The sequence below is a fragment of the Trachemys scripta genome, chromosome 10 (genome assembly GCF_013100865.1).
Source record: "Trachemys scripta elegans isolate TJP31775 chromosome 10, CAS_Tse_1.0, whole genome shotgun sequence".
Taxonomy (NCBI): domain Eukaryota; kingdom Metazoa; phylum Chordata; order Testudines; family Emydidae; genus Trachemys; species Trachemys scripta.
Window position 1 is genome coordinate 78,488,645 of NC_048307.1, and position 25,911 is coordinate 78,514,555.

Consider the following 25,911-nt stretch of genomic DNA (forward strand, 5'->3'; position numbering starts at 1 on the left):
ACAAAAACAACAAGGAGTCTGGTGGCACCTTAAAGACTAACAGATTTATTTGGGCATAAGCTTTCGTGAGTTAAAACCTCACTTCTTCGGATGCATCCGAAGAAGTGAGGTTTTAACTCACGAAAGCTTATGCCCAAATAAATCTGTTAGTCTTTAAGGTGCCACCAGACTCCTTGTTGTTTTTGTAGATACAGACTAACACGGCTACCCCCTGATACTTATCTCCTGCGTCTTGCCATCAGCCTATACGCTGCGTCTGTAGCCGCACTAAGATGAATTGCTGCCAAAGCTTCTACTAAGTTATGGCGATTTAAGAAACAAAAAAAGACCCTCTCCCCTTGCGACAGCATTTCTGACAGTGCTTCAAATCCCTGCTTCTTTGGTGCAAATCAGAAAAGAGACAAGGCCACTGGAATTCTCGGGATCTTTGTTCGCCAATACAAACCTGGCTTCATTTTCTAAATCAGGGAGTACCCTTATTTTTTGCACAACTGGACCAAATCACCAGGCTCAGGTGGCCGCTGTCCCAGCCACAGACCTCCTTGCCTCTCCTCCTTCCCTTGAGGTCAGCAACTTCCTCACTTCCCTATCCACAGGCCATCCTTAAGGACCCTGCAAACATGCCTAGGAGTAGCATTTGCTCCCCTTTGTAAGCCTGGTAAGAAATGCTGGCTGGCTTGGGCCCTAGCGTAGGGGCATCTACGGTGTTCAGAAAAAGCACTGAATACCTCCAGGCTCGCCAGAAGACTGCCAGAGTGGGCAACACTGTTTAGAAAAGTAAACGGCAGAGTAAAGCATAAAGTCATTGTCTTCTGAACAGAGTGAGAATCGCAGCTTCCGTTTAAAAAGGAAAATACACATCTAGTCCTTGTGGCTGCAGAGAAAAGCTCGAAAACGTGATCCCTACAGGTTCTGAAATCAAAAGAACCCATTGTGCGTTATTTGTTCAAAAATCAGAGGCAGGCCTTCCAAAATCACGCGACTGGTTTAAAAATCATAAGATTAAAGCACTTGCTCCGCATTTCCAAGCTTCTCTTTGCAACCATGAGGGCTAGAAACTTACTCTTAAAACAAAGAAACAAAAGCAAACAAAATCCCTGAAGTTCTCGTGCCTTCACATGACTCCAGAAGCTGGGGTTTTCAGAAAAACACCAATTATCACAAGACTCATGATAAATCTATGAGAGTCGGCCACCATGAATACTTCAAACACCATGCAGAGAGCAGGGGACGCTCACCCACATCAAAACAGAGTTCAAACCCAACTCCAAGAGCGTAGTTACTCACCCCTCTACCCGCATACACACACGCACTAGGCAGGCTATTCGTCCAGTTTTAAGCTGGTAGGGTCTGCTTTTCTAAGGGTTGTCCCCTATCCGGCACAGACAAAATCAGACATGGTGTTGTCCGGCATTGGACAGCGTGTGCGCAAGGGGCATGAAGCAGCACACTCTTCAAAATGGCTTCCCCGGGCGGTGTGACCTTGCCCACACAATGCGTGTGAGATCCAGCCAGCAGGGACGTGGTCCTGCCACACAGTCTAATGTACCTCAATGCATGATGCTTGATAGCAGAGCACATTAACAGGTACGTATGAGTAACTGTAACAGAAAGTGATTATTTATGATGGAGGTTACACAATGTCTCCCCAGGCTAGAATACTTATGCCATCACATAGTCCTGGTGCTGGGGGACATATACAAGTTAACACTCACCTGGGTGTCCTATCTGAGCTTCCAATGCAGACGTGCTGGGTGGGTGCTTTTTTCCATTTCTTAGCTTCCATTACAATAGCTTCTGCATTAACCAGACCATATCCATATAGATGGCTAACTGAAAAGACAGAAGACTCAGAAATCTACTTGCTTAAAGATATTAACAGCGTTTAAAAGTCACTTATGGGGGGGGAAATGTTTAACTTTGGTGCTTGATTTCTCAGAGGGGGGAAAAAATACTAAATCTGCAAAAAATGATCCAAATTTCACCTTTTCCAGTGGCACAGGCTCTCCGGGCTTAGGGAAACTCTTCTCATTAGAATCCCATCACCAACCTGGGAGACTCTGTCAAACTTTCTGTGGTACTCCTCACTGTCTACCCAGCTCAAAAGATACAGGAGAAAGCCGTCTGCTGTCTATTTCAATGTGGGCACTGGGGGACTGGTACTACAGGCTTTCCCATGATCTCGTTCAACCAGAGGCGACAGATGTAGCTAGTGGTTGTGGTCACTACAAAATCTATCCAGGTATTTATAAAGTACCCGTCACTGTGGTGGCTGGATATCTCACAAACATTAATGAATGTCTGTATCTATCCCACAACACCCCTGTGAGGTAGGGAAATGCTAATAACCCCAGGCACAAGGAAATTAAGTGACCTGCTGCAAGTTACACACCTAAGCTGTGGCAGATTCATGACTCAAATGCAGTCAGATACCTGACCCGCTCAACCATCCTTCCAAATGGTCTTTCTTCAGTGGTTCTACAGCACAACATTTAATAAGGGCCTAGGCAGAGTTTTCTTTTAATCTTTGTTTTCAGCTGTGACGCCCTATCTGATCAGGCAAAAGCTGAAGGCATCAAGTTTTTGGACTGAGTTAGCACGATTGTTTTACTGAGAGCTATTCTCCAAACTCTGTATTTTCACATCCCTCGGCACACACCAGCCACTGTTAAATACAAAAGCCAGCAGATGCTCGAGTGGCACAGCCCCGGAATATCCATTGATAAACAAGCTTTTGCAAAGATTATCAAACCGCAAATTATCCACTACCATTGACAATTGTCCGGCCAACCAGTGGTGAGAACAATAAAGACAGCTGCTTAAAACGGCAGAGGGAGCCCTTCCAATGCAAACACTCTTGGGAATATTGATCTGTACTGGCACTTGTGATGTCTATTTGTTATGGGAACATTCTTGCAAATAAAAACTTCTGTATTCAAACATTTGCAAAGGTACCATAAAGCCCAGCAAAGTGAATCCGCAGGTTTTCATTGCAAGAAATTTTTACTGCTTTTGCGAACGCTAAGTATGAGATGCTCAGTGCACTTCAGTGGGTTCCAACTATTATTATTTATTTAGACTGTGGAAGCTCTCAGAGATGCCAGCCAGAATCAGGGCCTGTGGTGAAAGGTGTTGAACAAACCCTCAGGAGATTACACTCAAAGAAAGCTCCTAAAATCCTTTCATACATAAAGAATCTCAGCATGAAGTGAAGTGGCAACGAATACAAGCATTAGCAGCACAAAGAACTGTCCCACTATATGTACCGTATCTATGAGCCATGCTACTGAGAGGTTAATAAGCAGACTTCCCACTATATTTCTTTGGGCCAGGTTCAATAACAATTCCACTTGTCTCCTACACTGCAGAGTTTTAAGAAAAAGTTGTTGTTGAAGTTGGACAGAATGTAGATTGGATTCAACTCTAATCCTCCCTCTTAGGGCACGTCTTCACTACCCGCCGGATCGGCGGGTAGCAATCGATCTATTGGGGATCAACTTATGCCGTCTAGTGAAGACGCAATAAAATCGATCCCTGATCGCTCTGCCGTCGACTCCGGAAATCCACCGCGGCAAGAGGCGGAAGTGGAGTCGACAGCGGAGTGGCAGTGGTCGACTCGCCGCCGTCCTCACAGCCAGGTAAGTCAACCTAAAATACGCAACTTCAGCTACGCTAGTCACGTAGCTGAAGTTGCGTATCTAAGGTCGACCCTCCCCCCCGTAGTGTAGACCTAGCCTCAGAGGTGGCTACAGTTAATCACACTATGCCAGTGTTATGAAGCCAGGATTATGCTACAGCCATTATCCTGAGTGAGTAACGAAACTCAGAGGAGTGTAACTGTGCTCGATCCATTTTCCATCATTAGTTGACGTGCCTATTTCAGAAACAGCCCCAAATCCTTTCCTCATGTGCTTTAGACTCCCACCGGCATTAACTGGAATGACACCAATGTTTTGAGGGCAGAGGAGAACGGCAACTCCTCTCCGTGTGTACTCTACACATATACAGTGTTTCTGAGGTCACTATGTTCTTGTTAGTGTGTGTCACACACATACCCAAACTGATTTTCCATTTGACAAAGCTGTGCCCCACAAAGCCTCAAAGGGTAAAGTGCCAACAACTCTCCCAAAGGATCTCTACTGCGAGTGCACTGACAGTGACATAAATGACACTGCTAGCCACCTTATTCTCCATACATAGAGTTCTGCACTGCTTTCTCTATATCCATTTTACTCCTGGGAGGAATTCTGTGCCAAAAAAATCAAAATTCTGCACGCAATATTTTAAAATTCTGCAAATGTTATTTGTCAAAATAACGCTATATAATCACACCAGTTTCAATTATTTTGGTAATTTATTTCAAAATACCTGTCAGCAACTATGTCTGTAACAATACAGACAACAAGAAAAGATTCCCCTAGGAGTAGAGAGTTAAAGAAACCCCTACGACAACTCAGTTCCTGTTTCTCTGCCTCCTCCCTCCCAGAGCCCAGTCACGGGGCCAGACACCCACACCCTCTGTCCCCAGAGCCCAGCTGTGGGGCACCCATCAGCCCAGACACCAGCAACCCCTTTCCCCCAAGCCCAGCTATGTGATTTCACAGCTTCATTCATGGGTGTGCCAGGAACTGGAGCTGCTGGGAACCCTGCAGCTCTGACCCCCCCCAGCAGTGTCTTCTATTTGCAAGCTGGGGAGCTGGGCTCTGCTGAGTCCAGCAGCCGCTAGTGGCAGACAACAGCTCTGCAGCACCAATTCTGCGGGGAAAAAGGAAATTCTGCACAGAACATTAAATCTGTGCAAATTCTGCTTTGTGCAGTGGGGCAGAGGTCCCCCGGGAGTATCATTTGCGGCAAAAGATGCTCAATCCAGTCCATACACACTGTCTGCCTCACCTTTGCGTCCTGCTCCATTTGTTTTCCAGTCATTTGCTTTCAGATGTAGTGGCCTGGATGTTTTAACAATCAGATGCTGAACATCTCTCCAGGTCAGTGAGGGGCTAAAATAATAATGATGTAAAAAAAAACAAAAATTACAGGGAAGCCTTTGGTGTGCTAATGTAGTAACTTTCAATCAGCTGAACATTATCAGCTACATTCAGATTTGACTGTTCTGTAGTGCAAACCCATGGCTGCAGAGAGGAGAATGCAGCAGCTACATCTCACCTCTCCTGGTAAAGGAAAAGATAGCATCATTCAATGAGAGATGTAAGAGAGTTTTCCTCCAATTTAAATTAAAATACAGTGCAAATTGGTTATTTAAATGTTAACATTATGTGTCGAGATTTAAAGGAATTTTTGTTTTTCCCCCCTCTAGACTGGAATGGTTACTGAAAGTTATCAAAGTTCTAGCAAAGCTGCAATGGGATCAGGATAAGCAAAGCTAAATACTGGAGCTGGATGGAATGGGTAATCTGATGGGCAACAACATTTGCAGTGATTCATTCCAGGCTAAATGTATTGAAATCTCATGCTTCAGAACATAAACTGATTGCCACATGGAGGTCAGGAAGGAATTCTGCAGTGCAGAACAGTGTACATTTTGGGTGTGGTTTCCCCCATCTTCCTCCAAAATGACAAGCATTGGTCACTGCTCGAAGGAGTTTACTTGACCAGATGGGCCAATAGTCTGAGTTGCTATGGCAAACTCTACATTCCTGTAAATAACACGTCCTGTGGGAAATAAACCGAGCTTCTCATTTAGGGTAACAATCAAAGTAGGCCATAATTGAGACTCAGATAGTATTTAGGCATTGTGCTGACCCTGTGAATTGGGGTGAATTTCACTCACTCTTTATCAGAATCACTAAGCTATTTAGTGAACACTTTTCATGCTTTTTTCTTTCAGATGCTACGTAAGTGTCTTGAGCTTTGATTTATAATTCTATCCACAGCATTTAACAAAAGAAATTCAATTTATTTTTTCTTGTAATGATGGACCGTCTGAGTGCTTGCATCTCTTATGTGCTATCCTCTGGTACTTAGTGCTGCATTTTATTCATCAGCAAAGCCACTCAAAAATTACACTGAACGCTCTTCATTTATTTGTAATGAAAATGGCATCTCCTAAAACGGCTTCATCTGACATGGGTTTCTCAATTTAAAATGGAGCCAAAATATCTTAAAGCGAGGGGGCAGGGGAATGAGGACCAAAGTTGTCAGCTACACCAGCGTTTCTTAGTGCCTTCAATGAACTGCATCACATCCACATAAGAAATGATTTGTCTCTAGGACTGTGGACTCCCAGCTGTCTACAATATATTAATGGCTGCGGGAGCTGGGATCACAGCATGGATGCCAGCAGCCTGGGTTGTTGTTTTTTCCCTACCAAACACATCAAAAATGCTTGTTATAGGAAAGACAAAACAATCACCTGAGACATGTTTAGACGCCAAGGCTGCATTTAGAGGGAGAGTGACACCTTTTAAAATGCTGGTGTAACCCACACACCTCCTGGGTGTGGTGCTCTGTCCCAGCTAGTGGCACTGAAACCACCTAGAGATTAATGAGTCTACTACAGTGTTAGCTAACAGCCATGTGGCTTTTAGCTCATGCAGTAGAGGCTCATGCACTAAATTCCAAAGGTCCCAAGTTCAATCCTGACGACCGGGGTCTGTCAGTGTTACACTAAGTTTTGAGTGTATTCTGTTTGGGCTTGATCCCAAAACAGCTTTGCCCCAGGCATCAATGGGAGCAGGATGAGGCCCTTTAACTGCACAGACTCGGAGAATTGGGCTGGCAATGCCCCTGTATGGAGCAGCTGCATGAAGAGCGAAATGCCACTTTCCAAGGAATGTGCCTCACATCCATCCTGGAAGTGTAGCTAGTGCAGAATGAGGCTACCCCAGTTGCTAGATGGTATTTCCCACTGGGAGCACATTACTCTGATCTGCACTGGACACTGCTGAACTTTAAGGTCTTTATTTGGATCCACCCACCCTTCACTGTCGGAGTCCTGGCTATTTCACAGACCCTCCTCTGCTCACGTGATACAGTAGAAACTGTTGTATTCTACAGCCCCCGGCTCTAAAAAGGGAGGTTGGTGGCAGGGCACACTCAGTGAGGGGGTCTCAGGATGACGCTCGCCCCCTCTGGTCTGCTACAACCTAGGTTTTATGATGGTCAGCTTCCATCGTGAAGTTTATCTGTACAGAGCAAGAGGGGGTGGGGAGGAGAGCGAAAGAGATTTAAATGGAAAGGAGGGGCTGAGTTTGGGGAGAGATTTCAGTTTTCCAACCATAGCTCTTTAAAAATGTAGATTTTTCAAAAGTGATTTTTCCTCCCTTCATATTCTACTGTTGAGAATAGCCCACTTCCACTTTAATTGAATTGTCTCGTTAGCACTGACCTCCCCCCCACCACTTGGTAAGGCAACTCCCATCTTTTCATGTACTGTGTATATATACCTGCTACTGTATTTTCCACTCCATGCATCTAATGAAGTGGGTTCTAGCCCACAAAAGCTTATGTCCAAATAAATTTGTTAGTCTCTAAGGTGCCACGAGGACTCCTCATTGTTTTTGCTGATACAGACTAACACGGCTACCACTCTGAAACCTGTACAAATGTAGAGTCAGTCAAAATGTTTTGCGCTAAAAGACTTTTTTTTGGGGGGTTGAAAAGTTACCTCCCCCCAAAAAATGAAATGTTTTGTGAAAAACTGACAACATTACAGAAATGTTCCATTTCTCATGAAACTTTCTGCAACATTTTTAACCACAATTTTTATGGAAACCATTTTTGAGATAGTTATCAAAAATTTTCATTCACTGAAAACTGTGTTGTCTTACTGAAAGCCAGGGGTTCAGAAAAAGAACTGTGCTAAGAACTAGTTCAGTAAAAATGTTGTTTAAAAATATTGCAGGAAAATTTCATGCAAAATAGAAAATAGACCCACATAAAACCTAGCAAAATGGAAACAATTTTGCCATTTATCATTCAATCATTTTCCCATTTCAGTCAGCTCTAGTATAAAGCCTGTCTCATCTCTTCTCTGGCTCTGGTTACATAAACATTCAATACAGAACGTGGCCGACAAGGAAGGCAAGAGTTAACTTACTTTGCTTCTAAAGCCAAAGCGATGATGCCTGTGACGATGGGTGCAGACACGGAAGTTCCAGTATGACCTTCTGTGCAACCGTGTCTTAAATCTGTGGTAACCTAATGACAAAATGATGGCAGCTAATTATTGTGCTATGAGCAGATTTCTATACGGTACGATCACAAAACAGTCCAAGGTCCCTGTCATAGACAGAAAGCTGCATGCCCCGATTAATGCTGAAGGGTTAGAGTTTGTTTAAGATGCATCTGAACAGACACTGCCTGAAATGTCACGACCTTGATGAGCCAGAGAGAGAAAGTACATGTTTGGTGGGAACAGGATCCATTGTAAGGCGCAATGATCAGGGATCGGGTCCCTGTTGTGCACGGTGCTGTACAAACTCATAATAAAAAGATGGTCACTGCCCTGAAGAGCTAACAGTCTAAGAAGTTGAGAGATAACAGGTGGAAGCACAAGCTAACTGATTTAGTCCTGCCATGAGTGCAGGGGACTGGACTAGGTGACCTCTTGAGGTTCCTTCCAGTCTTATGAGTCGAACAATGAGGTGATAACAAACAGTATAATACTACCTGCCTAGTTTTTTGTAGGCATCATGACAAAGGAGGGTTTGAAGGAGCACCATGAGATTTGTCTGGGGATGTACACAGGGAGCTTCTTCTGGGAGAGTGAGGGAGGATGAGAGAAAGCATGAAAAATGCTTACTGGAAAATCTGACAAAATGAAGGCCCCACTTCAGGAAAGCACCCCAATTCGGGACAGCACTTAGACTTTAAGCATGTGCACAAGTCCCATTGATATCAATATGCACAGAGCATTTAAGATATGCACAGGGCCCCAGACACCTGTACAGCAAAAATGGACATATGATAAACAAATGGGTTTTAGATATTCCCAGCTTAAGTTTTACTTTAGCTACTTTGCAGAACAATGACAATGTAATTTGGGGCCTGGGGAAAACTGTTTTGTCAGGGATTGTGAATTTGGAGAAAGCTGCCTATGGAAAATGAGTATCCACGCTGCCCGGTGACATGTCATGAGGAGGGACATTGTCATCAGCGTTACTGCAATAATAAACCCAAGCTTTTCCCTTTCAGTCACCACTGGGCTCCAGGGGAACAATAGCTCACTGACTGCTGGCCAGAGCTACAGGGCAGGCAAATCTGCATGCTGTGCTATCACCAGCTGAGAGGCTACTGAGAGTCACCACCATCACTTACAAACATACCGTCTGAACTATCTGGCCCATAGAGAAGCTGATACTTGCAGACATTCCGTTAGCAGCACCTTTACTTTTAGGCCAGAAGATTCAAGTCCCGTATCAGGGCTTGAGCTAATAGTCTTCTACATCCCTCGGAGAGTGCTGCATTGTTAGATGGGCTGTTCTTCAGATGAGAAGTTACATCAAGACCTGTTTCCACACTGTTAAAAATCCCATGATTTTAAAGCCAATCTCGTGATTTTGGGGACCTGTCTCATCAATGATGTGACTGCCCAGGTGAAAATTAAAGCAAAAAATACCTCTGGTGTCCTGGCCAACAATCCCTCTTTTCATAAAGCAATCCCAGTGTCTCAATCTGTTTGACAGTAGAAAATAAAACTTGCTGCATTGCCCAGCATTATCTAACTCCCTGCTTTGTAAAGCATGCTGAGATACCAGAAGTATGAAAGGTGGCAAACCTTGATATCAATCTATTCTTCAGAAGAAATGTGGGTCAAATTTCCAAAGTGATTGCTCTCCGTAGTAATCATATTTGCAAACTGTTGCAGTGTTTTTTTGCTGCACGAGTATCATTAAGGTTAATGGGGAGGGTGTGACTAGAACTCTGTATAATGCTTTTTTGATATTCTGTGGCTAGTATGCCTTTCAGTGGAACCACCTCTTCTGAACACTTAAGGATAGTTTGTACTTGTGTTGTACTCTTCAAATCCTCAACCCAATTCACTAGCTCAGTGTTTCCCAAACTTGGGACGCCGCTTGTGCAGGGAAAGCCCCTGGCGGGCCGGGCCGGTTTGTTTACCTGCCGCGTCCGCAGGTTTGGCCGATCACGGCTCCCAGTGGCTGCAGTTTGCTGCTCCAGGCCAATGGGAGCTGCTGGAAGTGGCGCAGGCCAAGGGACATACTGGCCGCCGCTTCTAGCAGCTCCCATTGGCCTGCAGCAGCGATCCGCGGCCAGTGGGAGCCACGATCGGCCGGACCTGCGGACGCGGCAGGTAAACAAATCGGCCCGGCCCGCCAGGGGCTTTCCCTGCACAAGCGGCGGAACAAGTTTGGGAACCATTGCACTAGCTCATTAGCTTGGCTAGAGTGTTGAGTACAGCAGGTCAAAAACTGGAAATCCTGATACATCTACATTTGTTTTCATCCCAAATCTGTGAGGAAAAATTTGAAATACTGAAAATGTTCATGGAATAAAAAGTTCTGAAAAATTTCTATTTAGAAACTGCAAAACATTTTATTTTGGCATTTTCCCATCAAAATGAAACACTTCAATATTCCCAAATTGAAAAGTTTCATTTCAGTTTGATGGACTGACCTGAAACAAAACATTTAAAGTCAGTTCAGCATTAAACTGCATCTCCCTGTGGTGCTGCATTGCCTCATGGTAGTTTTAGTTCAGGGACATGATGCCTTTTTCTCCTGTGGGCTCCCCGGTCAGACTACACCCATGATGCATCAGGCAGCTCAATCAGAAGGGAGACTACATTGCATGGGAGATGTAGTCCAGTCTGGGAGCCTGGCCCATAGGAGAGAATGGAAGCATCAGGCACCCAAACTACAACTCCCATAATGCAACCCAGCACCATAAGGCTATGCAGCTTAATGTGAAACTGTTCAACAAATATTCTGTTTTGGTTTTCCTAAAGGAAAAATCAAATCAAATTGAAATTTGCCCCACAGAAAATTTTTATTTTGTAGAAACTGCAATGTCCATCGAAAAATCATTTCGATGGAAGATTCCGGACTAGCTCTAGCGATGAGAGGTAATGACAGGTAATATTGGAATTGCCTGAGTTTTGGGTTATGCACGGAGAGTATTATAGCCCAATACTATTATATTGGTATTATAAACCCCTTGTTATTAAGAGATGTGTTTTTTTGATGGGCAAACTTGAAAGGCTGTGAAAAAATACCCAAGCTGTTCACAGAACGGTTCATTGAAACTCAGTGATGGTTTTCCATTATTTCTCTAAGGAAACATTCTTTATTGTGATGTTAGTAAAGGAAGAAATTGAACAGGAAGAAGGACACGGTAGGTTTTTATTCAATGGGATTGTTGCCAAATGTATTAATCAGAGCTAAGAGCCCTTTTTCACACATTAGTGTGACTAATCAAGAAAAAATACAAGTCAATACTTGCAGAGCCTAAGCAACTTCACTGAACACAAGTCTTGTAAACTGCATTGTAAATCATGTTCCAACATGTACTGGTTCAGCCAGTTGCTCTTTTGAATTACAACATGTTAATAGGCCAGTGTTACTATCCTGCTTCTCGAAGTACACAATTCGAGAACTCAAAAGCATGTCCTAGCAGAACATGATCTAACAGAAAAGGAACACATATATTAAATGATCACCTGAATAAACAAGTAAAGGTGGATGCCAAAGCTGTGCTACTGAACCCTGCTGCCTGACTTTCCCTGTTGATTTTGCAGAGTGCACTCCATAAATTCTGCTTATATAACAATAAGTTCACGCATAATTTATACAGACCCATTTCCTAGCAGAAAATAATGCAAATCAAGAGATGTGGATTTGCGACTACAAAACTAGGCCTTTCACTTCTAGCAAAATAATAGAGGGCTTTCTGTTTAAATAGCACGGCCATTTTAATTTCACAGTGTTTACAGCTCGTACTTTAGTAAGGCTTTAAAAATCACTTTTAAGATTGAAAATGATCTTCACTCCAGACACATGAACACTTTTTGTTTTAAGTCAGCATTAAATTCCTGCTAATGGAGCCCAGATATTACAGCACACCCCGTTTCCTTGTATAATAATTACACGTAGTAGCTAAGGGGAAGGAATTCTATCCAAATTTTTCCTGTGGGGTAAGGAAGTTCTGGGGGGGGGGGGGGGGAGGGGGGGGAGAAGGGAGGGAGGGAGGAAATAAAACAGCTCTTAAATGTTTATGCCTGCTGACAAATGTGTGCATATGCATTTCTTTAAACTTCTAGAACTCTGTTGTGATACATATCTGCCCCTTATTCCTGTAGTACCTGAGCACCTCACAATCTTTAATATATATTTATCCTCACAACACCCCTTTGAGGTAGGGCAGTGCTGTTATTCCCTCTTTACAGATAGGGAAGCGGGACCCAGAGAGACTAAGCCCTGGTCTACACTAGTGGGGGGGATTGATCTAAGATATGCAACTTCAGCTACGAGAATAGCGTAGCTGAAGTCGATGTATCTTAGATCAACTTACCTCCCATCCTCACGGCGCGGGGTCGACTGCCACCGCTCCCCCGTCGACTCTGCTTCCGCCTCTCAGCAGTCGTGGAGTTCTGGAGTCGACGGCAGAGCGATCGGGGATCAATTTATCGCGTCTACTCTAGACACGATAAATCGATCCCCAATAGATGGATCACTACCCGTCGATCCGGCGGGTAGTGAAGACCTGCCCTAAGTAACTTGCCTAACCATATATTGCAGAGCAGGGACTTGAATACAATTCTCCCAAGTCCTAGGCAAGTGGCCTAACCATGTTTCCTCTCTAGTGCCCATTTCAGGCTAAAATTATAGGAACTCAGACCTTTAATTGAAGAATCCTAAGCTTTCATTTCAGAGGGTAGTAAAGGACACTAGGTGCACATGCCTATACTTTTGGAAGCTTGGAACATTTTATTGCTTTTCACTTAGATTAAAAAAAAATAGGGTCCCGATTCTCTTTGCACATCAGACATACCTTGATGGTGTTCTATTGACATCATTGGAGTTCGCTGCTGTAAATCCAGAGAAAATGAGAGCAGAATCTGGCCCTACAATTACAAAATTACGGCCCTGACCTTGCAAACATGCACATGCTCAACTTTAAGTGCACAAGAAGCCGCACTGACTCCAGAGATAAGTACAGGCCTGAATGTTTGCAGAATCAGGTACAAAGTATAAAAAAATCTAAACCAAAACTGAATGTAAATCCCAAAGAGAAAGTCTACCAAAGTAAGGACTTCTACAGTACTTACTTCAAACAGTGACTTACTTGAACAGAACACCTTTCATCTCGCAGGATCTCACAGTGCTTTGTAAACTAGAATCATTTCATCTACCACTGAAATGCAGTCACCTCTGGGGTGAAACACAGCAACAGCACCACATAACAGTGCCCAGTAGTTTTTAGGAGGAGAAGTGTGAATAACTTAACAATAATTTTGCCCCTTCCGCAACTTAGTCAATCTAAACAACAGGGGAAATGGCAGGTAGGTAGAATTCAATTAACCATCTTGGAGCCGGGTATACAACTTACAATTTTTTGTTCATAAAATGCCCCGCTGCTGTAGGTTGTGGCGAGAGTAGATGCGCATTCCTCTAGATACCACGGCTTGAGCCCACTGTCCGTGCTGCTGCTGATGGAGATGGTGTAGATGCTGTTGGTGTAGCCATCACAAGAGCAGTAATCGCCTTCTCTGCCACCATTTCCTGAGGCCCAGACAAAAATGGAGCCCAAACCCTTACGACCCTAAACATTCAAACAAAAACATCTATAAGGAAACACACCATCCCCAAGAATAAACCTCAAACACCTCTGGGTTTGGGCTGGACCCACAACCATCCTGGATCCCCACCCTACCCCCCCCCCCCCCCCATGGTCTAACAATCCTTTAGAAAATGAACTGTTCTAAAAAAAGAACCCTACTGTACTCAGTGAATATTTACACACAGTGTTTTTAAAGTGACTAGCATTCTTAAAGGCAATAACTATCCAAAAGGGTGGCAAAGCAGAAACACCTTGGATGAAGGGGCTTTATGGACTTCTGCAAAATGATCAAAGAGCAAACGTATTGGCACTCCGAGGATCTCCTCCCTCAGCCAGGCTGAAAAATGAGGTCCAGGCAGACACCCGCCACAGCGGTGCTTTCGGGCAACTGGCATCTCCAGCAATAGGGCTGAAAGCGGTAGGCTAGCTGCAGTTACTTCCTTCACACATCAGAGCAGAGGAAAGACCTGCTGTGACTCCCCTGCATGGTACACATGCAACTCCAGTGGTCTGCAGGATGAACCGAAAGGAGAACTCGTGAAGAATCCGGGTGGCTCCATTCCCTTCAGTTCATTACTTCTGGTGGAAAAAACTGAAAGGGAGGAAAGGTGCCTGAAGGGTATCTTGCAGGCAACAGACCTTGTTATACTGCCCTTTCCTTTAACTTTAGCTTATAGCCTACATTGAGCAAAGCAGTCGCAGTTGGCTCGCTTAGCTGCTGCAGGTGCAGAGTCGAAGAGTCTGACTTCAGTCCAGATTTTAATTCTGCGGGGTGAGAAAGCGGGATTGGAGTGCCCAAAGAGATATGGGCTCACTGAGACCAAGGCCTCTCCTAAGCCAAAGGAAATTGTGATGAGAGAAGAGGAAGAAATTCAGTAGCGAGGGCTCCATCAGACCACTCAAACCTCTAATAGGAGGGGACTTCTTCCTCAGCCAATGGTGAAAATCCACTAGGCTCTTGCTTAAGAACAGAGGGGGGACGTGATAGAGGCGGCTGTTTGTCTAAGCTTTCTTGAGGTTATGTTTAGACAGTAATGCCATATCTAGATCACATTCGGCTCTCATTTGCCCCAGTGCTAGTGAGGGATGACGTCAACGGCATTAGGCTAGTGAAAAAAAGAGCGAGAGTTGTGTTTTGACACCAAAAAGCAACCATCTCCCCCCCCACTGCTACCCCTGCCCATCAGAAGAACAATTTCCAAGGATCAGAGAGGGTGTGAGGTGCAGTACAATGGTGACAGAGTTGGTTCAGCACCATCGCGGAGCACATCCCAGCTCAAACATTGACGTCGGCTGGGAAGCGTGTTAAATGTTAGCAGATCTGGGTGTCTCTCATGTTACCAGGTCCATCAGTGGGGAGGCTTTGCGGGGACACCACTGGGGTATGCAAGCCCTTGACTTGTCCTTTTAGGGATGTCAGGTAGGTCATGCTAATGAATGATCCGTGAGTATTTTTGGCAATACCTGCAGCCTTTCAGTAGTGGCCGGTCAATAGTGAAGGGCGCTCTGCTGGAGGATAAAGAGAATGTCAGTGAAGCTACAGACCTGGGCAGAAAAGCTAGAGCCGTTCCTAACACTAGTATTGGAAACCCATAATGTTGGTCGATTGGCATTGACGTAGACTTTTAAAATAAGCCGTGCCTTCTTCTGCAATGGATACTTTGCTTTTCTATCCCACTTTCCACAACTTAAACGCTTAGGGGAGACTGTGTTAAGCCCACTTAGCTTGACAGTCAATCCCGAAACAGTCATGAAAGAGCTGGAGGAACAGTCACGGGGCTGGTACCCAACTGTCTTGGGTTCTCCCCTTGTCAGGGAAGAGAGTTGGCATGTGTCAGGGGGATATTTTGGAACGAACATAGGCAGGTCTCTGCCTACATATTGCAGAGAAATCCTTTTCTGATTCTCCTTCCCCATCACAAGACAGCAGGCTTCCTCTAGCAGAATCAGCTCCCAGGGTGTGTTTTGTTCGGAGACTTCAAGGCAGAGGGATGGTTTATTACCTGTCTTGCTCTACTGCTGGGCTGATAATCTCTTTGTTGACCCTGCCTCTGGCTACAAAGGGTAAATTGGGTGCTTTCCTCACTGTGTTTAGGTTTTCATTATCTTGCCTGCCTCACAGCCACAAAGGGAGGTTACTTCCATAGGAAAGATTAACAAGAGTTGTCTGGAGGTCAGCAGGGAAAAATACAGCTTGATAGCCAAATTGTTCTGCTGTTCTCTCCCAACAGATAATTCTAACTAGATATGAAGTGTATTGAACCTTTGGTCAACCACTACTGGTACCTCAACGTGCCACTTTCTAGCACGGATTTAAAGTCTCTCTAGGGTTTTCTGGATCTATTAGAACTTGACCTCCTAATTCAGGTTTTTGGCAGAGTGTTTACAATGCAGTCAGCTCAAATGTGCTGGCTCTATGTCCACAGGCCTTGGCAGGACTTCCATGAAGAAATAGATGTGCTTTGTATGTGTGGTAGTGCAACATTTTGTAACCTGACACTCTTTAAAGCTGGATTTAACAAAAAGGCAATGCGAGGTGATTGTCTATTAAAAATTAAGATCCATCAATCTACAAACAGAAAAAAGCTGGACATCTCAGGGTACAGTCTAAGATTTTCTTAAGCACTGTTCAGATGATCTAGAAATCAGTCACCAGTTGTGAAAGGTTCACAAAGGGAGAGATTGATCACTGATTTTGTAGTTGATAAGGATGTCAGGAACTGACATTTTTCCTCGAGTCCTTTGTGAATTACAATGTCAGAGCTAGAACTGCATAAGTTCAAGTGTTAATCATGATTTCCAAAGCTTGGTCCTCCTAACTAGAGCTGCGTGAAACTATTTGGATGAAAAATGCAGTCAGCAACCCCAAAACGTTTTGTGAATTTGTGTTGGTTTCACCAAATTGTTTGCACTTAAAAGAAAAAAAAAATCAAAGCAAGTCAAATATTTTGTTTCCACATTTTGTAAATGAAACATTTCAATTTTGTGATTCAAAATTGCTTTTCTGCTTAAAAACTTCCTCCAAATTTATTTTAAAACATTTAAAAACAGACAGAAAAATCCCTCAAATTGAAACCAAACATTGCATTTTGACAGACGCCAATTTTTATTTTTAACTTTTCGATTAGCAAAATATTTCAATTTGGGTTCAACCGAAAATAATTTCCCCCCAATTTTTCAGAATTACCAGCAAACCAAAATAATTCATTATTCGCAGAGTTCTATGTCTCACAGCTGTTTCACACTGCACATCAGAATATGCTGAGAAGAGATGGTACAGTCAGATCCTTAGTCTTCTGTACATAGGACCAAATTCTGTCCTGACTTAAACCCCATGCAATAATAGAGTCACAGCTTCATAGGTTCATACACTCTAGGACTGTAAGGGACCTCGAGAGGTCATCGAGTCCAGTCCCCTGCCCTCATGGAAGGACCAAATACTGTCTAGACCATCCCTGATAGACATTTATCTAACCTACTCTTAAATATCTCCAGAGATGGAGATTCCATAACCTCCCTAGGCAATTTATTCCAGTGTTTAACCACCCTGACAGTTAGGAACTTTTTCCTAATGTCCAACCTAAACCTCCCTTGCTGCAGTTTAAGCCCATTGTTTCTTGTTCTATCCTTAGAGGCTAAGATGAACAAGTTTTCTCCCACCTCCTTATGACACCCTTTTATATACCTGAAGACGGCTATCATGTCCCCTCTTTGTCTTCTCTTTTCCAAACTAAACAAACCCAATTCTTTCAGCCTTCCTTCACAGGTCATGTTCTCTAGACCTTTCATCATTCTTGTTGCTCTTCTCTGGCTCTAACTGGGCCGCACAGGGCATAAGATAGCCCTTAAAGCCCAATGGGGTTATATTACATCAGCGACAGGCATATAATTAATTTTCCTTCTGCCTGAGGAATAATGGAAGACTCACCTCTTCTCCCTAGCATTAACTGAGAGGCGGGAGAGGAGATAACAGAATGACTATTTCGGCTGTCTTTTCTAGCCATTATTGAGATAAAGCCTAACCCTGTAACCCTACTGAATTGGAAGCCAAGAAATGCTCCTCTCATTAGCTCTGAAACACCTAACTGCCAAGACTTCTGCAAGCAGGCTTAAAACACCCACAATCTCCGTATGAAACCACTGCTAAACCAACGGCAACTATTGCATGGGTTTCATAGCGCAATAAGAATTGGATCCAAACCCCACTGAAATCAATGAAAGTCTTTCCATTGACTTCAATGGGTTTTGGCCAAGACCCTAACTGAGCCGAAATGGGCCTGCATTAACGTGCACTAGGGAACTTTTAGTGTGTGCCAGCAGGGCCCACACAGGCCATTAGTGCATGACACGCTAACGCAGACTAGAATTTACATCTCTCTGGTGTGGGCTAATGCACCGTGTAGACAAGCCCTCAGTAGATTATCAATTTGAAGTAGGTTGTGCTGGATTCTTCCTGTTCTCGTGACCCAGTTTGATGTGGTTTTGACACCAGCACGCCTGCCTTCCCGTTTTAAAGAACCCAATTAGAGCGCAGGATAAATACTCTCCCATTAGCTCAGAAATTAATAAGGTGTGGCTGAGAGCGCAAGCAACAAGCGGCTGAATTACGCGGGCACAGGCCCGTCGCTAAGAGATAATGGCTGTATTAATGTTTCTATTAAAATTCAATTCTAAAGATTTATAACTCAGCTGCAGCAGCGTGCTTGGGCTAAAGGTTACAGCTAACCAGCCAATTAAGGGCTTTCTTCCGTAATTTAAAAAGATGGGCTTGGCAATTAGCATTTCTGCATGTAGGGAAAAAACGTTTCCTGCTCTCAGGTGCTTTGTGGAACTCGGAATTGGTTGTGAATATATGAGAACGGCTGAATTGTCCCCGAGGGGGCTCAGGAGAGTTTTCCTCCTGCTTAGCTAGAAGCAAGAGAGGGGCAGGGAGTACTTCGCCCTGGGAAATCTCTTTCTCCTGCTGGCCTGCCTGCAGCTTTGAGGGTCGGGGCCATGAGATTGGCCATGCTCCCAGGCTTCGTCCCCTGCCCCTGTGCACTCACTGGACCTCCCAATAGAAATGCAGGAGGAAGTTCAGACAGCAGCACATCTTTTGCAGGAATGGTGATGCCTGGGAAAGCAAAGGAACCAACAGAGGCAGGTTTGGTGGGTGCCTTCACGAATACAACAGATCTGCAGGGTTGGGAGACCTCATCAGCCCCCCTCCTCCCCCAAGTCATTGATTCCTAGATTTTAAGGCCATTGCAGTCATCTAGCCTGACCCCCTGAATGACAGGCCAGAGAATCCCACCCAGCGATTTCTGCAACAAGCCCATAACTGCGGGTTGAGCTACAGCATCTCCTTTAGAAAATCATCCAGACTTGAGTTCGCGATGAAGCAGCCACCCCTCACCGCAGTAATTCCCCTCCCTGTTATTTCCCATCCCCCTGAAGGGACAATCTGCAGGGAACTCTGAGAGGTGGATCTCAGATCTCCCCCCTCTTCGAGGGGGCCTCTGCAGAAAGGGGTAACGTGGCTCAAATTTGGACCAGAAACTTCTGTAAGGCTCTAACCATGTCTCCTCCGGTGAGTGGAAGGCTTCCGATGTAAATAAAAGCAGCAAGCGCCATTATTTGGAAAATGCTTGTAGAAAACATTTCCTGACCATTGGCAGCACGCATGTGTGTGGGGGAACTGCAGGGATCCAAATGGCGGGGTGTCCCGCTCAGCTGCGGGACCCTGCTCTATCACACATCTTCCATATGGAAAAAGAGTCTAGGGGGCAGCCTGTTTCCCTGATTCTATGTATTTACATTGAAAGAATTCACATACACTTCAATTAATCCCTCTGCAGACTAAGTGCCCCAAACAGGAAATTAACATTGGCTGGGGCCCATTCAGAGTCTGTAGTGAGTCGGTGTGGCTCCCCTCCTGCCCGGAAGAGGGAGCCCACATGCAGGCACCAGAGTGGGTGGGACCACCACCGCCTGTCCCCGCCCCCCGGAAGTCAAGGGGCGGGACAGGAAGTATAAAGGCCGGCCGCCAGAGCTCAGTCGGCGGCCAGCCACCACAGGGAGCAGACGTGCGGCCGGGAGCTCCCGGCCAGGAGACCGTCGAAGACCGAGGCCTGGACCCTAGCTGGCCTGAGCTACCCCGGGCCCGCTACGAGGAGGAGCCGCCGGAGCCCGTTCACGCCCGCTACTGGGAGAATCCCTGGGAACCGAACCCCACTAACCCTGAGGGTGAGACTGGACCCGAACCCCTTCGCCCCTGCTGCTATCCAGAGGAGTCGCCTGAGGACCATTGGCCGGACTTCCCGGCAGAGCTACCGGACTTGCCGCCGAGCCCGGGAAGAGAGGAGCCCATGCAGATGGACTGGCCCGATCCCGGCGCGATGAACGAGGTAGGCTTTGAGGGGGATCACGGAAGTAGCCCGGGGGTAGCCGACCCCGGTCCGGCTGCAACTGAGTGTGAGCCTATGTCAATGTGTTGCGGTCTGGATACCCCACTGACCAGCAGCGGCAGCAACCGCTGTTAGGGCCCTGGGCTGGAACGCAGTGGAGTGGGTGGGCCTGCGTTCCCCCCTGCCACCCTCCGCACGGGTGGCAGGCTTCCCCCTCACCCAACGCTCGGCTACAGAAAGCCTAGGCGTGCCTCACCTGAACTATTTATCCGCTCAGCCCCTGCACACAAGGGCCTGAGCTAATTGTGTTTGCCCCGCCCTGATCCAGGGCCTGGGCTTTGAACTATTTGCTTGCTCAGCCCCTGCAACAAGGGCCTGAGCCTAACTGTGTTTGCCCCGCCCTGATCCAGGGCCTGGGCTCTGAACTATTTGCTCGCTCAGCCCCTGCAACAAGGGCCTGAGCCTAACTGTGTTTGCCCCGCCCTGATCCAGGGCCTGGGCTCTGAACTATTTGCTCGCTCAGCCCCTGCAAACAAGGGCCTGAGCTAACTGTGTTTGCCCCGCCCTGATCCAGGGCCTGGGCTTTGAACTATTCGCTCGCTCAGCCCCTGCAAACAAGGGCCTGAGCCTAACTGTGTTTGCCCTGCCCTGATCCAGGGCCTGGGCTTTGAACTATTTGCCCGCTCAGCCCCTGCAAGCAAGGGTCTGAGCTAACTGTGTTTGCCCCGCCCTGATCCAGGGCCTGGGCTCCTGAACTACTTGCTCGCTCAGGCCCCTGCAGTCAAGGGCCTGAGCTTTAACTGTGGTTGCTCCGACTCTGCACCAAAGAACCGGAGTTTCGGGACTAACTGACTGCTTGTTCCCACAGTAGTGAGTCGGTGTGGCTCCCCTCCTGCCCGGAAGGGTCGAGCCCCGGCTAGGACCTACTACAAGTCCTTTCTGCAAAAGTCCTTGTTTTAGTAACGCTACTTTGCAATTATGCATCACTTTCGCCCCAAAACTGCAACGGAGATTTACAAAGCTAGGGAGCCGTTATCCTGATTGTACAGCTGGGGAGCCAAGGCACAGAGAGAGGACGAAATTTGCTCTGGGTCACAGAGTGACTCAGCAACACAGCTGTCCCAACTCACCGACCTATACTCTAAACACTGGAAGCTGCAGCTTCCTTTCCTGGAAGTCTCTGATACATATAGCCTCAAAAGGTTATTTGAAGACAGAATTTTGGTCCTTCAGCTTTGCCGGTCTCCATTTTAATGGGCTTAACGGCTCTCAACAGGAGAGCTCAGCTCTGGTTAAGGGGAGTTCTCCTGAGCTAACATTGCTTCAGTTCAGTGGTGTTTCAATTTAGGTTTAGAAATGCATATTTCTTGGGCTCGAGGTCACGCTGGGTGCATTGTTACAAAGGATAAAATAAACACTGTGATGCCAAACGTAGTATTCCCCGCACTAGGAGATGCCGGCCGTCTGTTTCACTACAGCAATGTCTAATCCCTCACAGCGGTGCTGAATTGGCTAGTGGGCTAAACTACTTTATCATGACAACCCCTTTAATGAGGGTTTATGCTAAAATGGGACATTCCTCAAATTTCACTCCCCAAAAAGGTTTAAGTTGGTAAAAGAAAAATGAGGCAAATATGCCAAAGTAAGGCCTGAAAAAGAGGCCCGGCTTGTCCTCAAAGTCCCAGGAGATTTCTCAAGACCGGGTTTAGACCACCGCAATTTAAGATTCCCCAGGGCAGGGGTGGCTCCAGGCACCAAGTGCGTGCCGGGGGCGGCCTGCCAGTCTCCATGAGCCGTGCTTGGGGTGGCAAAATACAAAGAGCTGCCCCTGTCCCAGGGAGCCTCTTTTCCTCCATGCAGACTGAAAGGACCAAACAGCCCTGGCTTCAGTATTTCAAGAAAGCTGTGACAAGTATGACTAGTCCCATCCAAAACATCCATGCCACTTCCCACCCCTTCAGTGGGCAGTACCAGAAACGACACAAGCCTTGGATACAGAATCATTTTCACCTACCATGGAGTGGGTGAAGAGGGGTAGATTTCTGAAGGGTACCAAGAAAGGTCTTTTGCTCTGTGTAGTTGACTGTCATCAAAAATGCTGCATTAATGCCTCCTCGAGAAACTCAGCATGGAAGGAGCTGGTTTTTCATACAGCACCCTCCCAGAAGATGGGGGTTAATCTATCAAAGTATGCTGTAATCCGCAAATCTCACCTTGGAAGGCTCTGCCTGCAATTCTGCTCTCATTCTTTCACTCCTCACTCTTGGACATTGTGCATGACCACACCTGATTATAAACTCCTCAGAGCAGGAACTGGGTCTGCCTGTGGGTTTGTACTCCTACACGATAAATCATAATGTTCTTAACATTTCCGAAGTCTAGGGAGGTGCCTGCGCCCAAACCAAAGGCCAGGACCCATCACTCCTTCAAACTACTGCTACGTATTAATGGGTCCTGATCAGGGGTAACGTCCCAGAAAAGAGAAACCGTCCCTGTGGCCAGTTCAAATCAAGGCGGCCACTCAGTGCAGAGCAGCTGTTGAAAAAGCTCTCAGACATCAGGCTGTATCAGCAATGGGAGAGAGAATAAGGAAATAGAATGATATTGCTTTCTTCTACTTCTCATATCCTTCCACCACACTCATCATTTTTTCCAGTGTTGGGCACATGATATGGCCTGGTCTGTAGCCCTGGCACTATCTTCCATGGTGCATGGGTCCTCCAGGAACCAGCAGACCAAAAGACGTTCCATGGTTTGTATTTCACTGCAGTCACATGCATGTTGGATCAGTGGAGTAGCCACACTTCCACATACTGACTTTTGATCTACCAGCTCTTGTTTTGAGGGGATTTAAACATCTCCAAGTCAAGCCCTGACACTGTATAAACCAACTGTATGGCCTGACTTAAATAGTGAATTGACTTTGGGCCATGTCAGCTCCAAGAAGATGCAGCAGAACATTCCAGAAAAGGGTCAAGAGAGTGATTAGTGTTTGGGGAGGGAGTATTTGTACCAGGAGAATGGAGGCAGAGATGGACAACTGGAAGCTCCTGTTTACTCTCTCTCATAATACGAACGCCAGAGGTCACTCACTGAAATTAAATGGGAATAAATTTAAGACAGATAAAGGGAAATACTTTATGCAACGTGGAAATAACCTATCAAACTTACTGAGACGGGATATTAGGAGCTTGGTGAGACTAAAATAAGAATGAGATAGTCACATGAACAAGGTGTGCAGTTACACTAGCCTGGATAGTATTACAGAGATAAGCAATCCTCATGCTTCAGGGTATGTGCTGATTACCAGGTGGGGTCAGACAGTAACTTCCCCTTCTGCTTCACTGGTTCACATAATTCGGTGCCCTGAAGCAAACCTGCAGGTCCAAAGCCCAGCGCCGCTCTGACATTGCCAACGCAGAGGGGAGGGAGACGGGAAGCACAGATGTGCACCTCTCGTACCACAGCAGCCATATTGAGCACCAGGCAAGCAGCACGAGCAGGCTGGGAAACAAGGAGTCCTCCGTGTTCCAGTCTAGCAGGGCTGGTTGTCAGCTATAATGCCACAGTGGGAGGTAAAGTGAGGGGGGAAGTGAGAGTTGGGGGGGGGAGCGGACTCTCCTCAGCACTACAACAAAGAGAAAAATCCCCCTCCCCACAGCCCCCAGTCCTTGGGAGAATAAATCTAATTAATAATAAAAAATGAGCTCCCTTCAAATACTTCTGATTTATTAACCCAACGTAGCTTCCAGTCCAGGATTTCAAATTAGACCCAAGTCTGCTATGAGTTCTGGGCCCAGCTGTTCTCTCAGGGATTTCCCTGACATGGGGAAATGCTGGTTTGATCAGTGCCCTGGGGGAAGCCTTTTTATTTTATTTTTAATGCCAGACATGTGCCTAGAATGGCTGTACTGAGTAGATTTTATAAGCCTCCCAAAGAGCTTTCTGTACATTGCTTTGCTGAGCGGGGTTAGAATCGCTCCTATTTACTGGTCACCAAGCCATTTCTAGTTTCTAGGGATGCCAGATGCTGAGAGAGTTCTGAAGTCACCTTGGCCTTGTCGACACTAGGAAAAATTGGTCATGAGTCACCACCAGTGCAGCTCTCTCTCGGTAGCCGCAGTGTCAGATGTGGTATAGACAAGGCATGGACAGAGTCACCACTCTCTCAAAACGATTCTCTCGACCTTAACTTTCTTTTCTTTGTTTAACCTTCTACACCCAGCCCACACTAATCTCAGCCCCAAACACACACACAAATTTAAACTTAATATGGAGCAAAAGGGGGGGGAAAAACAGTGTCTCCAGTGCACTCGATTATCCACACCTTTTTAATGCCATACTCAAAAGCTTGTTTGGCCAATTCACCAGGTCCATCAACTGTCTTCCCATCATCATCTGGCCCCCAGCTTGCGCTGTAAATGTCAATGTAATCGGGTCTGATGCCAAGCGACTTTGCTTCAACAACATCTGTTACATCTCCATCTAACATACGAACGCCTAAAAGCACAAAAACATTAGACGTTAGGGCTGAATGGCTTTTATGAAAGTGCCAGGATTGCAATCAAAGGCCTTTGTTAGAGGCTGCCGAGAACTGAAAGGCTTGTAACGCCTTGAATAGCTGAAAACAATGCCAATGTGGGTACCCTAATGAGCTCCGCCGCGTGAAGTTCTTATGCTATTTTGGAAACCTTTCCCCCCTCTCACTTTTCTCTCTCTGTGTTGCTGATTTGATGGAAAAGAATTAAAATGATACGTCATTTGGAGCGCTCTGGGCGTTCCGCTGCACGAGCAGGATTCAGAAAGCAGCCTGGTCCAGAGTGAATCTAAACATTTCCCCAGCGTCCCTCTCTCTAGAAGTAGTAGCACTCACAAAGTCACACTCGTAGAGTCCCACATCTGCTGGAGAGAACATGCCTTTAAAATTCTTTCAGTCATAACATTTCTCTGTTAAAAACTCCCCCCCCCCTTATAATTACAGTTAATCAAATCATTAATTCTGATGCCTGGAAGACATTCATTAGCCTGTTTCCTGAATACTCACCAAAAAGCCCCATCTGAGAATGCAATAGGAATGTGTGTGACGTTAGTTCATGCACTTTTATCTAGCAATAGTTACACCAGGCCCCAAAATGACACAGTCTGCCAGCTTTTGATCAGGGACAAGCTAACTGCTTCCCAAAGAAAAAGGGCAGAAAGCATTTGCTAAAAAGTAAACGAGACAATTTCTAAGGCCGAGAAATCGCTCATGCGAGCCTACTGCCCAGTGAGCAATGTGATAGGGGTGACTGTATGGGAGATTGTCAGGCTTCACTTAAGGAAAGGATGGGCATCCTTGGGAACTTTAGAAGCCCCAGGATGAGATTTTCAAAGCCAACTAGGGATTCAGACACACAATGAGAGCTGGGCATTTTTAGATGAAGTGTTTTTGGTTGGAAAACACTGATTTGTTGAAATGGAAAATGTTTGCAGAAACATGAGTTATAATGACACCTTTGTCAGGATGACTTCTCAGGTCCAGGATGAAATTTCTGGTCAGAGAAAGAGGAAGACAGAGAATAGCCAGGAGCCCCATGATGGGATATGAATGCCCGAGGTTCAAGTTCTTGCTCTGCTCTGGGCTATTGGCTGTTCTTGGGTGGGTGGGTGGAGGACTCTTTGGCCTGGTCTACACTAGGCGTTTATGTCGAAGTTAGCGCCGTTACATCGAATTAACCCTGCACCCGTCCACACCGCGAAGGTATTTAGTTCGACATAGAGGTCTCTTTAA

At 45.8% G+C, this 25,911-nt stretch overlaps 1 protein-coding gene across 1 annotated transcript in view; it reads right to left on the reverse strand.

The window, feature by feature from the left end:
- The window catches only part of PCSK6 (proprotein convertase subtilisin/kexin type 6), a 106,295-nt gene that overhangs the window by 36,639 nt on the left and 43,745 nt on the right, over positions 1 to 25,911 (reverse strand). The window contains exons 6-11 of the mRNA XM_034784903.1: positions 24,469 to 24,641; positions 13,525 to 13,737; positions 8,057 to 8,157; positions 4,894 to 4,997; positions 1,716 to 1,833; positions 704 to 765 (exon numbers count right to left, since the gene is read on the reverse strand). Of these exons, the coding sequence (XP_034640794.1) occupies positions 704 to 765; positions 1,716 to 1,833; positions 4,894 to 4,997; positions 8,057 to 8,157; positions 13,525 to 13,737; positions 24,469 to 24,641 (771 nt within the window). The remainder of the gene's footprint in view (positions 1 to 703; positions 766 to 1,715; positions 1,834 to 4,893; positions 4,998 to 8,056; positions 8,158 to 13,524; positions 13,738 to 24,468; positions 24,642 to 25,911) is intronic.